This window comes from Hipposideros armiger, unplaced genomic scaffold (assembly GCF_001890085.2).
Source record: "Hipposideros armiger isolate ML-2016 unplaced genomic scaffold, ASM189008v1 scaffold_324, whole genome shotgun sequence".
Lineage (NCBI taxonomy): Eukaryota > Metazoa > Chordata > Mammalia > Chiroptera > Hipposideridae > Hipposideros > Hipposideros armiger.
The window spans coordinates 1,271,339-1,285,741 of record NW_017731674.1 but is presented as its reverse complement, the minus strand read 5'-3'; the positions used below and the strand labels follow the sequence as shown (position 1 = coordinate 1,285,741).

Here is a 14,403-nt window from a genome sequence, read left to right as displayed (position 1 = left end):
AGACCCTACGTTCAGAGAGACTCACTCACTCTTCCCAGGTCACACAACTCGTAAGTATCGCGCCCAGAGTCTGCTGACGTGTGCCAGGCCGGGGGCTGGACGGGGTTCCGGCTCCTACCTGCTGGGCCGCATGGCTCCACCTTCCACCAGGTGTGCCCCGTCCTCAACCCGAGTAGCCTTTGGCTGCAAACGGTCTCAGGTGGGAGGCTGCCAAGCTGACCCTCAGGGGCCGTGCTCATCCCCGGCCCGCGGGACCTACCTCTTTAGGAGCCTCCGTCTGGATGAATTCGTCATAGATTTTCTTGGCCTTCTCAGCCATCTTGGCGGGGGACTTGGTCTTCTTGTAGTCCTCGCAGGCGATCCAGAACTCGAGGTTCTCCTCGCTGAATTCAGACTTCAGGAAGCTTCGGAAGCTGGCAAGTCCATCTAGCAAGGGGAAAGGTCGGCGGAGGAAATGCACCTGTCCATCATCTAGCCAGAGGAAATGCACCTATCCATCATCTAGCCAGAGGAAATGCACCTATCCATCATCTAGCCAGAGGAAATGCACCTATCCACCATCTAGCCATCTATCTATCTGGAAAGTGTCCCGCTAGTTCTCAGGTGCCCTGACAATAGCAACAGACACCCAGACCCAGGGCCTTATCACTCACAGTGTATCAGTGTGTCACCCGTCAGGCTGCTGCCGGCCCCCAAACCACCATGGAAGATAATGAATAAGTCAGTCGATAAACATGCATGGTTTTCTCTTAGTTGACCTCATGGAATTTTGGGAGCAAGAAGTAACATGAATTCATTCCTCACCCATTACGTCAGTAAACATTTACTGGACACTTTATATGTGTCAGGGCAGGGTATTCTTAGCACAAAAAGCAAAAAGAGGATCCACATTGGGTAAGACTGAGAAAGCTCTGACTTGGAGGCTACGGTGCCTTGTCCCCGAATATAAGATGTCGATCCTGTCGCTGGTGAGCAGAAACTTGCCCCACCAAGAAACAAGACATAAACGTGTTCACATACCATCCAGCACACAGTCTTTGTTATCCACTGTGCCTATTAATCATGATAGTCCTGTGAGAAATGTTTTTAAATCCTTATTTTTGCAAAGCATCTACCAAAGTTTCCTACTTCATTCTTGTGATGAAGATGAAGACATATGGGTTGGGTATCTTAAATTGGGTCATTCTTCGTGAACTATTTAACACATATTTATTTTCCCCATACTGTGCACTTTCTGCTGTGAAATTGTCCAGATTACACAGACTTTGTCCTGGCTGTCAATGAGTTTAGAATCTATAGGAGGGAGACGGTATGATAAGAGTACAAAGTAGTGACTATGGAAGCTCAGAGGAAGGGTAAATGATTCCACGTGGTCCAGGAGGACCAGGCGTTCAGCTTATAGACTAGCTCTGATAGGGGAGGGAGATTTCAACAGACAGAGAGATGGATGCAAAGCATTCCAGGATCGCGTGTAGAAACCCTGTGGGGGATGGATGGCGGCAGCCCAGCCCTCCAGCTCTCATGGAGCAGCTGAACCATTGGAAACGGGGACTTGATACTGCACACGTGGGAATCAGTAAGGACCGTGGATGAGGGAAAGGCGGGGATGCTCAGGTGTGCTGCCATCAGCCTGGAAAGGCATTCCCGCTGGTGCTTTTGTCCTGTCTTGAATGAAGACAAAGAAGGCGTGCTGCCAGAAGGGGGAGCCTAGGCTGGAGCTATCACGACGCAGGTCAGGTCACGAGAGCCATCAACATCAGTTTGAACCAGGCCGCACTCCCCACCCCTGCCTCCCAGCCCAGTGGCCTTGACACTGCTCTCCCAAGCCTGGTGGAGCCACCATGAGGCAAAGCTAGACAAGGCAGGGTCTCTATGTTACTGATGAGAATATGAGGGGTGCAGGGGGCAAGCTAGGTGCTCTGGCTCACACAAGTGGGCAGGACGGGGGGCATGACTGCAAGCACGCATCCTCAGGACACCCCGTGTCCCCCCTCTCCGCCACACACCCTCGGCACCTTCCCCCGTTGCCATCGTTTTGGAAAACTGAAGAAACATCGAGATTGGGGAAGGAGGACAGGGCAATACGGGGGTGTCCTCGCCGCTGCACCCCTGCTGACCTCTGTAAGCAGCGGCTCACACTTACAGTTGTTCTGCAGGAGCTTGTCCAGGGAGTCACGCCACTGCAGCGCCTCCTCCAGCGAAGGCCTAAACCGGGAGACAAGACAGAACGAGGCGTCGGTCGCGAGACGGAGTCAGCCACAGACACCCACAGCGGCCTGGACGGACCTGCCTCTGTCAGAGACGACACAACACAGGACCCATTCTCAGGCGCTGTGAGAGTTATTTTCTTTCTAACAATGAGGTTTGGTGAGCGGGGTTTGCTTTCAGGCATCTATCTTGGTACGTTTTCATCTCTTTTTGGACAATTTGGTCAGGTGTGTCCCCTTTTAGAAGTAAAGTCTACTTGTTGTGATGCTGTGTCTTGACATTCTTGTGTTAAGACACGACATTGGCTCCATGTGTGGTCTCTCTTGCCAGGTAAAATCCAGGGGCCCCACAGAGGGACTGGACCCACGTTCCGGCCTCCCCAGCGCTGCTCTTCAGCTGGCAACGGGCACCGAGCCCACCTCCATGTCCCTCTGCCACCTCAGGCTGCTGGAAGGTGGGGCCTGGGATGCTGCCTTTCGGGGGGACGAGATCATAATACGTCTACGTTTAAAAACATCTGGGTGCATTTTTCCAGCCCAACTCAGGCAGGATAGTGATTTTAAAAAGACTTACTCTTCCTAAGGAGAAAGGCGGCCCTACGCCGTGAGTAGGAAAGTCATGTGCAAACCCGCCAGGAGGGGGCGCTCGGAGCCAGCTTGCACCGCTACCTATGGGGAGCCCCCGCCATTTTTCTCTCCCAGCACCATGGGGGTGTCAAGGGGGGCTGGGCTGTCTGGGCAGGACCGGGGCTCACCTGCTCAATGTCAAGTCGAGTCTGACTACCAAGGCAGGTATTAGCCTACTAAGGCCACTGAAGGCGTTTTTCCTCAACTGGAATTTCCTTACCTCCTGTTTCTCTGCTGGTCAGACAATGCAGGAATATTCCTGCTTCGGGTTTTTGAAAAATAATACCTCAGGGTTGTAATTATTCAGACTAGCAGCCCAGGTTGATGAGACAGTTACTAATTCTACTTTTTATTTTGCTGTCCCTGGCTGGGATTGGGCCTTGATTTATGGAGGGCGTCCGAGAGGGCAACAGACTTTCTGGCTAAAGTGCTGTGAGTAATCCCTTCACTTCTCTCTCCTTCAGTGTACAACACGTACAGATTGGGAGTCTTAATTTTACGATTTTTCATGAAAACGGTTTTATGTTTTTACCATTTGAAACGTGAAACATGCTAAAAATGAGAGGAACCAACCTGGTGAAATAATCTTAGGTGGTTTTGTCTTCTTTCCTGGCTAGAAGCATAGGCTTCATAGATCAAAACCTCAACACTGATTCCTCGGAAATTTATTTTTACTAAGAGAACTACCTTCCCCGCCCCGTTTTCTTCTGGCCGGCACGGAGGAGCACAGGAAGGAGACAGGCGTGAAGAAGGATAGCCCCTTGTTTTTCTGCCTCTCTTTATTTCTGGCCAGGAAAGGACCTGTTTTCTGGCCCTCTGTATTGCCTCCTCCTGAGAACTTTTCCTATGGATAATTATCTCGCACCTAGATTTTCAGCGCAGGCCCTTACACACCCTCATTGCCTGAGACTGTAGGTTCAATGTTTTGCACATAATAGATGCCCCCGAGGCTCTATTGACTGTTCACAGAAACAGCAGGACGTTACATTACTGGACAGAACCGGAAACAGGCCTGCTTCACTCTCTGAATCTCTTTCTGGTTTTATAAATATTCTCATGAGGGACGTCGCCCTCCCTCCACCTTCTCCTCCAGTTGGGACAGAGGAGCAGAGGAAGAAGTGACACGAGCAGGTGCACCCCAACGAAGCAGGTTCCCAGGCCTAACTTGTCCCCGCTGGTCTTGGGAGAGTCAGACTAATGGTCCCTGTGGGCAGCACATCACAGGCAAGATTAAATTCCTGAAAAGGGCTTGTGCACAGCCCGCTTCGGGGCTAAATCAGTCCCGATTGATCCGAGGACACAGCTAAGCGAGATGCATCCTGCAGCAGGAACCCCAGTGGTGTGATCAGCAGCCGGGAGGCCACGCAGGTTCATCCTGTCCCAATTCTCAGAATTTGCCCGGCCTCATTAAGTCCAGCTTCTTTGGAAACAAGATGGATGCAAATCTAAATGACCACTCAGTGCCCTGATTTGCAAGCTCGTAGCTGACCACAGAGAGTGGGCACGTGTGTGGATGTGGGGCAGGGGGAGGAAACCCGTTTCAAGGAAAGGCAAAATAAACCCTGCAGAGATGACTAACTGGGGATGCATAAAGCCCAGTGTAAATGCCGCCCATCCAGGAAGAGACCTCTGCCTTTCCCTGTGCTGTGCTCGCTGAGTCTCTCACACGGCAAGGATGCTGCAGGTCCAGCTTGTCCGTCAGGGAGCGCTCCTCCCACCCCCCACGGCACATCCCTTCAGCACGAATCCACCTGCATAAGGCTGTGTGGGAGTAATCCATACATGAACAACAGTCCGTTTTGAAAGAGTGAGTCTGGTCGATGAAAGCCACAAATAGCCCAAAACTTAGATTAAAACAATGTTAGCCCCATGAACCATTACTACAGCTACTGGCAACTCTGATATATACTAGCTGTAACCACAGGGAAGTGTTTTAACCTAAGCACCTGTGGCCCTCCCCAGCCCTCCCCTCCCCGCCCCTCCTGTAACCTACAGTCCTGGCACATATTTAAACACTCCTGGTAACATCCTCACGTGCTCTTGCTCTTGACAAGGAAAATGAAATTCCCGTCACCTATTGGCACGGCTAAGTGTCTGCTCCCCAGTCCTTCCCCACAATGCAACCTGCCTAGGGGTAGCCTCAAGCCCCACGGCCCGCTGGGGCGGGGATCCGGGTAAGAGCTTTCTGATGTCTGTCTGGGGGCCAGACACTGTCCACGCACCTCTAACCCTCACCACACTGCTTTCTGCAGTGGACCAGGTCGCAGTGTGCGTGTGGAAACACTTCGTAACTGCACACCTAGGCACCATGTCTGTGTGGAGGTCATTCTACACTTGCAAAGTGGTGAAACAAAAACAAGCAACAGAGTTAAAGACCAGTGACAGCGGCAGGAGAAGAGGACCATCTAGAACACAAACTGTAAGAAGATTTGTATCAGCTCCTGAACGTTCTGCAGTTGATGACAAGCCATGATAACGGTTACTGCAAACTGGTTTTACGTGCTGATTAACTTGCTTGTTTGTTACGAGGACGTGCAGCTGAGTCTGAGGGAATGCTCATGTGCAGAGGGTGGGAGAAGTGGGGTCCTCGGAGAAAGAGGGGGGATGGGAGCATACTTTCCAGAGTGGGACGTGGGGACGCGTTTCTTCCAGTGGAAGAGCGTCCAGGCGGAAAGGAGTGATTAGCAATTCTGAGAAGTGACAGATGCCGGCTCGGCGGTGGGGAGCCAGGCAGCTTTTTCTGTTTTTTCTCAATGGTTCCTTTTTTTTTTTTCTTCTAATGAGAATAAAAATATATTTAAAAAAATAGAAAATGCTTTTTAAAAAAGGGATTGCTTTTTTACAAAAGAAGAGAGGGGATAAAAATACATTCTGCCTGGAGAAGGTTTATTTTATCCTCGGAGGTTTGTTTTCATCTGAGAGAACAACATGGGTAAAAAAAAAAACAAAACGGAGGCATTTTTAAGTGGGGAGGGGAGACGCCCTGGGGCTCCCGGGGCTGAAAGGCGGGGAACGTGCCAATCAGACGGCGGTGGGCGGGGCTCAGGGCAGCAGCTCCGTGGAGCCCACTGGTGATGCCCCCCCCCCACACACACACGCAGTCTCTGGGGACATGAAGGATGCTTCCAAAGCAATTCCAATTTGTGGAAGAGGAAGGGAGGAAAGGCAAAAGAAGAAGACAATGCAGTAAATGACAGCCCCGGGGTTTCTTTCCAAACTGCTTCCCCTGAGCCCCTGTCTACCCAGATAGTTCAAGTGTCTGCGTGGGGCAGGAAAGCAGAGGGTCAAAGCGGGAAATGTGGTCCGGTGTTTAGTTTATAAAACTGATCCCAGCAGAGCCGGCAGCGCCACACCGTTTACTTCGGAACAGACCTTCTGGTCAGCGGCTGCCGGGAGACGTGCTCTCCCCCCAGGGCCGGCCCGCTGCACAGGGAACCAGCTCTCCTTTCTAAATGCAGAAAAGTCAATTATGCCTCACTTCCGGTTGGAGATCGCTTTGAAGTAATAAAAGAGGGAGAATGGAAATATCCACGTAGGCTGATGGAAAAAGATTAAAAAAGAATGACCCATCTGTCTATCTCCCATCCCATCAGCTATATTAAGTGGAAGGTCATTTGGACAAAGGACTGGCTAATTTATACAAATGTTAGATTCAAAAGGCAGTGGGGGTTCACAGGGGCTGCTGAATTTTTACCACACTTCTGTGATCTCCCCAAAGCTCTGAGGTGGAAGAGCAACGGAATTTGCGTACATTTGGCGTTGCTTCTTCCCGCTTTCCTTTGCTGATGTTCATGGGTTCCTCTGTCGTAAAGGGAGGTGGCCTGTCGTCCAGGCAGCAGGCTGTGCAGCCAGTGGACAGGGGTAAACGATGTGGACGCTGTGAGAAGGTTAAGTCACCCTGGGGCCGGGTTTACCGCCACCACATTGAAAGTGTGGTCTCCTCCCTAAACCGTTGGAAGTGTGTGTGGGCAGCTGGGGTGGGCGGGGGCTGCAGGAATCCAGCCAGAAAGACTGGTTTATGGGATGGGGGAAAGCACTCCATATGCATGAGACAGAAAGAGCTGGCCATGCACTCACGCCCCCTCACGGAGCAGCCTTCTCTTCCTCTGCTGGACCTGGAAGGCACCCTATCTTGGAAAAGAAACGACCGGGCTTACACTGTCTGCCTGATCTCGGCATCCCCCTGAGGGAAAGGCTCCCGGCACCTCCCTGCTGGGGAAGCAGCCTGGAGACGCCCCAGCAGGGAGCACCCTGGTCACCAGTCCTCAGGTCAGAAATGGTCACCAGGCCCCAGGCCAGCAAGGGATGAGGTGGCTGGTGCCACTTTATAGGGTTTGGTCTGTCTCTCCAGCAAGGTCCTGCCGGGCACAGAATTGTGCCCCAGACACGGGAGCCAGGGAAGATGCTTGTTTGTAAACCGACCCGGTGGGGCTCCTGCGGCCTTTGGGGAGTATGTGAGGGGCTGGTGCTGTGCCCCCTGGAGGGGCGGGACTGGACCCCACACTCACGACTCAGGACTCACTTGTGGGTCTTGGCTGGTTTCTCCGGTTTCTCATTGTACGGAATGACAAGGTCAACAGCCGAGTCTGGTTTCTGGAGCAGAGTTCCCAACTTGATCTTAATCTCCTTGGCCCTGAAAGAAGAGACATAAGGGGGATGGGAAGTCCACGTGAGCACACAAGGTCTGAAAAAGTCAGAAACAAACATGAACAAAACCTCACCTTGGGGCCTGCCGAGCGGCTCAGTTGGTTAAGAGCGCAAGCTCTGAGCAACAGGGCCACCGGTTCGATTCCCAACATGGGCCAGTGAGCTGCGCCCGAGCTGAGCTGCCAACAGGTGGCAGGATGGCTCAGCTGGTGAGAGCACGTGCTCCTAACAACAAGGTTTCCGGTTCGACTCCCGCATGGGATGGTGGGCGTAGCCCACCTGCAACTAAGATTGAACATGGCACCTTGAGGTGAGCGGCCGTTAGCTGCTGAGGGGCGGCCGGATGGCAACTGGACTTGGAGCTGAGCTAGCTGCGCCCTCCACAACTAAGATTGAAGGACAACAACTTGGCTGTCCCCCTTCCCCAATTCCCCAATAAAAATCTTAAAAACAAAACAAAATGAAACCCACTTCCCTGCTGTGGCAGGAAGGATGCGAGTACAGAAATGGGGACATGCATTCTAAGAGTTGACATTTATCAAGCTCTTATGTTCCTGGTTAACATGCATTGCCTCGTGCTAATCTATTTTTATACATATTCTTTCACCTTATGTATGGCAGGTATTGTAGCATTATTCCCAGTTCACAGGAGAAACTGAATGACAATTTAAATAACTCACTTATGAGGCCCCAGCCAGCCCGGGTGGGGGTGGCCAAGCTCAGCTGTCTGACCCCGGGGCTCACAGACAGAACCGCTCCCCGCACTGCCCAGCGAGCTTTGGACAGTTCTGGTTCCGCCTCTGCCATCAATTAGATGACATCTGAAAACATGATCACTTTTTACTGCCAGCCCTCAGTTCCCTCGTGGGTAATTTGACAGAGATAACCGAGGTGGATTCTCCAGCCACTTCCAGCTACAAACTGAAGTTACTGTGTTTGATGATTCACTTTTCTAAGAAGCGTTCTTCGTTCACATGGGTTGGCTTTCCCAGCCCCTTGCCCATCGGTTCCATGATGGCCGCTGGAGTGACTTCCGTGCAGGGAGCTGTGATGCACAGACACTGATCGCCGATGGCTGACTTCGGCCGTGTCACAGTCCTTTCTGTCCCAACACGTTCGTGACAGATGTGCTCAGAGTTCTGGGCATGCCTCCATCATATGATGCAGCGATTCTCCTGACTTGCTCATTATTTTATCACAAGTCGGAACCCCAAAAGCACCAAGCAAACCTTAAACATGAACCCCTAAGACAGGCCGTTGTACACGGGAGAGCCGAAACACTGTCCCCCACTGTCACCTTGGCACTGCACGTATGCTTTTAAAACAGAGTATTGTATTGCAAGATAGTTATTGATTTATGCATCTGTTTTCCAAGCCGGATACGAGAACTCTGCAGGCGGAACTGCGTTTTAAATACCTTTAACTCCTATGTGTAGCACAGTGCCTGGCAACGCAGTCAACACTTGAAAATATTTGCCAAAGGGAACTAAAAATACCTGGGTTTGGTTCCTCACAGAGCCGCCAACATGGACCTCCCCGTCCAGGCTGATTGCGACCAAAGCCTCACAGAGGCGTGACGGGTCCCTGCTGTGCCCGCGAGGGTCCTGCTACTACAAACACACTTTCCTCACCCGTTCGCATGCAGGCAGGCAGCGAGGATTTCAGTAGATAACATGTGTACGATTAGCAACCATGGATATCAGGGAGAAAGAGTTAACTTGCCAAAAGCATAACATTGAATCATACCATGGCTTCCGTTAGTGTTGTAAGTATGATTTTAAAACTGTGGTTTAGAATTAGCCACCTCCACGCTGTCTTTTCCTTTTCGCTTCCTTCTGTGTCCTGTCTTTCCCTAGGACCTTGTCTGTGGCTGAAGTGGGGTCCATGGCACAGCTAAGAGCTCGGCCGAGCACAGCCTGGGACGGAAACTGGGGGGCTCTGCCGCGGGAGCCTACAGAAGCCTGAGAATAAAAGGTCTCCCTTTGCCTCCAGGCTCAGCAGGCTGCTAACGCTGCCCTTTAGGTTTCTCTGCCCAGAAGCTGGCACAGACAAAGCAGGGTGTCCTCACAGAAGTCCCCTGACGGCTGCCTGTGCTAATGCGTGGGGCTCACTGAACCCAGCTTTTCACACAGCAGATGGCTTCTGCCAAGTTAGCTCCAAATGCGGGATTGTTTTCCCAAGCTCAATCGTGTTCCCTCACTTTAAGCACCAAGTCAAAGCATCCGGAAGAGCTACCCACAGGTTGCTAAGCATTGCGCCCACCACCTCCCGCATTCTACCTCTGGACGCAAGAGCCACCAAACTTTCTATTTCTGAGATGTGAGGGGGACACGTGCGCTGTTTGTGGCCACCCGCTCTGGCTGTGGTGCCAGACACATGGCCCCAGTCTCCTGTCAGGTCACACCTTCACCCCCTGAACACCCACAGCGCTCCTCCCGGCTCCAGACGCCCCACGTCCCCCACAGGGACTGCACGTGGCGTGGCACCTGCCTTCAGCCCCAGCCAAGACCCAGCAGACCCAGCAGCATCACTGGGAGGTGATTATCTGCTGACATTTCCCAGACGCTTAGCCTCCAGGGTGGCTGCTTCTCTGGGAGGCTGTTTTGCTGATTCCAAACTCCACTTCTGCTTCTTTCTTCTCTCTTTCACTCCATCTAAGTCACCCTGTGAAGAGGGACACCCTGGGTGTCTTCAGACTTTCTGTGGCCACCTCGGGATGCATTGTCCCACAGAAACACTGTCTGCAAATGGTGGCTCCATCCCCAGACGTCCCCCAAAGCCTTTCAGAACCAGAGGGGACCAGGGTAGTTTTCTGCCTCCCTGGGGGTAGGTGCCGTGGGGGTGATGGAGGAACCACTGCCACCCAGGGCGTCGCCGGTGGACAGTGGGCTCCTTCCTCGGAGTAGATGGCAGGTGGCTGTTTGCCCGCGTTTGTCCCGGGTGTAAGAGAGAAAGTAACGGCAGCGCCTTGGAAGTGCCTCTTTCCACCGCTTCACCTCCTGGCTGGGCCAGGTTCAAATACAGGACATTAAACAGTTAGTGTACCTGGGCCGAAACCTGCTTGAAAGTACAGACAATGACTAATATTGTCACTTTGTTTCTCACAAAACAGCAAAAGTTTCAAGGCTGAAGAGCTGACAGGTGCTGAAGTCGAAACCACTTGAAACATTGAAACATTTTCCTCTGAAGTTGAAACCACTTGAAACATTTTCCTCCTTTTACAAAAGGATCTGCGTCCCTGCATTTGTTTTTCTCAAGCGTTCCTGGAATACAGCTTCCTCCCTCTTCCCACCCCCACAACCAACGCCGCTCTTACAAGTGTAGGAAAGGAACGCAGCAAATGGAAAATCTCGCCAAACAAAGGCTCAAAACTACCACTTCACGGTCCTCTTTAAGATAAACTTGAATGTGTCTCACATTAATTTAATGTCAAAAACAACCCCTTCCCGAGAAGAAAACGTTCTAACGTGTTTACCATTTTAACCCAGTCTCTGGCTCTGTTTGGCGGCGCCCTGGGCGTTTCTCTGGCTGCACTACATTAACGCTTGTTGGCGATTCCTGTCTTCTCTCACCGCCTCTCCCCTACCTTGTAACCCTTTTGTTTTACAAAGAAACACTTGTTTGGAAATAAAATCAATTGGAAATGACTGGGTGAACTTTTAATGAAAGGTTCAGAGGAAGATAATGTTTTCTCTAAATGACTCACATTACTGGTTTCAAACCGAAAAGGGTGTGAATAACTGTAGGGCCGTGCAGGGTTGTGCCCTGTGTGGGTGCGCTGGCCGGGAAATCCGGTTTCAACAGGGCCTGGCCGCCTCGCTCGCTCCTGCTAAGCGGTGAACTGAGGGAAAGTTAGAAGGTGCATGAGGGTGGGAAACGGTCCAGGCAGTCACTAAAATCAGAAGCGTAGCCGAATTGTTAAAAACAGTCAGATTCAAGTAAAATGTATCAATCACCAAGTAGGACGTCCTGTGCATAGAATTTCAAGGCTGCCGAGCCTCGGAGACGCTGGGACCCGCTGAGCCCAGCACACACACGTGTGGCCTGCGTGCTGGGCCATCAGTACAAGTGGACGGCGTGTGCTGACACGAACAGAGGCCCTGCCCTCAAGGGGCTCAAATGTGTCCTCGTGTGGCAACATGGAGACAGGCTGTGCCCCGTGCCCACCACACTCTCAGAGCCTCTGCCTTTTCCCACGGCCCTCCTCCACCTGCAGTTCCGTCTCCACCTGTTTCTTGAGCCTTGCCAACTCCGTCATCAGAACCGCAGGTCCCGCAGGGCAGAGTCAGTTCCAGCCTCAGCACTTAGCCCAGGGCTCGGCACTTAATAGCTGCTCCATAAAGATTTGCTCTATAAATTGATGACTCGATCAGTGAATGAGCGAATCCAATTGCGAGGTTATAGGAAAAACTGCGTTTTGGGGTGGGGTGCATGAAATATCAGGGTGTGCCACAGAACGTTACTGAGGGCTAGGTGTGTCTTATTGGGTCAGCTGGGGATAGGTAAAGCCACCAAATGACCACAAAGACTCGAGTGTAGCTATTGGGTTGTCGGAAAAGTCACAACTTTTTTTTCTATGTTTTTCATTGCAAAAAGGTGTCATGACTTTTCCGACAACCCAATAAATTCAATTTTTGCTCAGTGAACAGGATGAAAATAGACAAGTGAGGCTCAAACTGAGCTGGCTCCTTCAGTGCCTCCCACCAGGTGGGACAGACTCAGGGAGCTTCATCATCGTCCCCAACAGTCGGCCCAGGACCCGTCAGGAGACCAGGACTTAGCCGGACTTAAACAGAAGTAACCCCAGGGCAGAGACCAGCACGTGGTCGGCGGGTTCATCCTGGACCCCAACATGTGTCAGGAACAGTCAGGAAGGAAGAGGAGGGAGGTGGCGGGGGTTGGGGGCATAGGGCGGGGGATTTATGATACATTTCCAAAAGAGGTGTCCCAACTGTCCCCTGGCAAGGATGACCCAATTTACATCCAACCTGTGTTGAAGACGCCCCCTGCTGGCTGGGGGAGGCGGGCGCCTCAGTGAGGGAGTAATTGGGAGCAGGTGGTTCCAGGTGGAGGGCTGCCTTCTGAAGGAACACCGGAAGCTTGTTTCCACAGCAGTAAAAAGGGCCCCTCTAGCTTCCTCAAAGTGTAATGCATACCCAGGAAAGATAGATGGAAGCTTCTAAGGCACTCGTTAGCCACCAGTCTCTCCAAGCTGGAGGGCACCGTGCCAACAGACCTGCGACGTAAAAGAAGGGAGCTGCTGCGTGTTCTTGTGGCAGAGCTCTGAGTCATGGAGACAGAACCCAAGCAGACGGCAATGAGGGAAGGGAGCCAGGGTTCGCTCACCAGTGGACCCACCTACAGACGTTCATTCTGTTGGAGGCTCAACACAGGCTCTCGCTAGCTGCTCATTTAAAACTGGAGGTCCGCAGAGGTCGTTACTCATGGATGGCTCACAAGACACGGGGTTAATAACTGATCTGGGAAACCCTTCATGCAATGTGAGGAAATGTCAGTGGGAAATCAGTCAGTGTTGAGACTGAAGCCCCAACACCCCAGGCTCCGCTGAACACAGTCCCTTGAAGTCAAGGTCAAGTCTCAGGTTCAGGGACAAGGTCATTTAAGTGGACAGAGTGTATCCGTTTGGCATCTACAATTTTCTTAAATTCACCTACTTCAACTTGAACTTCATCTGCTGTAAAGTTTGTGAGGAGTGCATGCGATGATGCATGTAATGTTGACACAGTACCTGGTGCATACAGAGCATGTAAAACATGGTAGCCACCATCACCACCATCAACCACCACCACCACCACCACCACCATCACCATCACCACGACCACCACCACCACCACCACCACCACCATCACCATTCATCACCTCTACTTTTTTACCACCCATCTTATACCACCTAGTATTACAGTTTGTACCAGTTCCCTTAACTCCTGGGATATTAATATTTAACTGAATTCATGATTTTCTCTCCATTGGATGATGAAGTCCATGCCTTAAACATTACTTTCTTGGTAAAATAACAAAGCTACTGAAGTAAGAGAATCAGGAAAAGTCAGAAGCAATTTCTGGCAGCTCTACCCTGGGGAAGGCAGGAGAGCCAGGGGTTACCAGCCAGGACGGCACTGGACCATAGGGCAGTGACTCGAAAGGAAAGTGCACCCTGACTCCTGCGAGGCTGCTGGGAGGCCGTCTTCTGGGGCCCTTGTTTGTCCCTGGTGGTGAGATGCAGACCAGGCGTGAGCGCGATGATGGAGCCTGGCCTTCCTTCATGATGTTTCCGCTTCCTCAGGCACCTGGGGGAGACCCCTGGCACACCCAGGTGTGGAAGGCCACTGTGAGGTCACCGGACTTCCATTTTAATCATGTGATCCCTGAATCTAGGTGCAAGGACTCCACCCACAGTCAAGAGTGGGTGCTGCTCACAGCTAACAGGCAGAAAGCAGGTGATCTGTAGAAACTCTTAAAGATAATAACTCAGATAAAACATCAATTTACTGAGGTATTCATTCACGTTTTCCTCACTATATATTGGGTTGTCGGAAAAGTCATGATGCATTTTTGCAATGAAAAACAGAAAAAAATACGTCATGAGTTTTCCCAGAACCCAATAATTTTTCCTCTTACTTGCAAGGTATATGGAGGCCTTGTGCTGCTATTTAAAAGTAAAAAGTTTTAGGACTGGCTGAGTGGCTCAGTTGGTTAAGAGCTCGCTCAAGAGTGCGAGCTCTGAGCAACAGTGGTTCAATTCCCGGCCCGAGCTGAGTAGCCGCTGAGCTGCCAACAGGTGGCAGGATGGCTCAGCTAAAACAAACAAATAAAAGTAAAAAAAATTTTTTTAAAGTATTGTTTTTTTTCAAGCATGGCCACCCCTTATGCAAGGATTTCCGTGGAAATTGAGAAATTTCCT

At 51.4% G+C, this 14,403-nt stretch overlaps 1 protein-coding gene across 1 annotated transcript in view; it reads right to left on the bottom strand.

Annotated features, from left to right (window-relative positions):
- LOC109392319 (regulator of G-protein signaling 5) overlaps nucleotides 1-14,403 on the bottom strand; it is a 30,659-nt gene that overhangs the window by 4,431 nt on the left and 11,825 nt on the right. The window contains exons 2-4 of the mRNA XM_019660696.1: nucleotides 7,357-7,467; nucleotides 2,144-2,205; nucleotides 260-426 (exon numbers count right to left, since the gene is read on the bottom strand). Coding sequence (XP_019516241.1) covers nucleotides 260-426; nucleotides 2,144-2,205; nucleotides 7,357-7,467 — 340 coding nt within the window. The remainder of the gene's footprint in view (nucleotides 1-259; nucleotides 427-2,143; nucleotides 2,206-7,356; nucleotides 7,468-14,403) is intronic.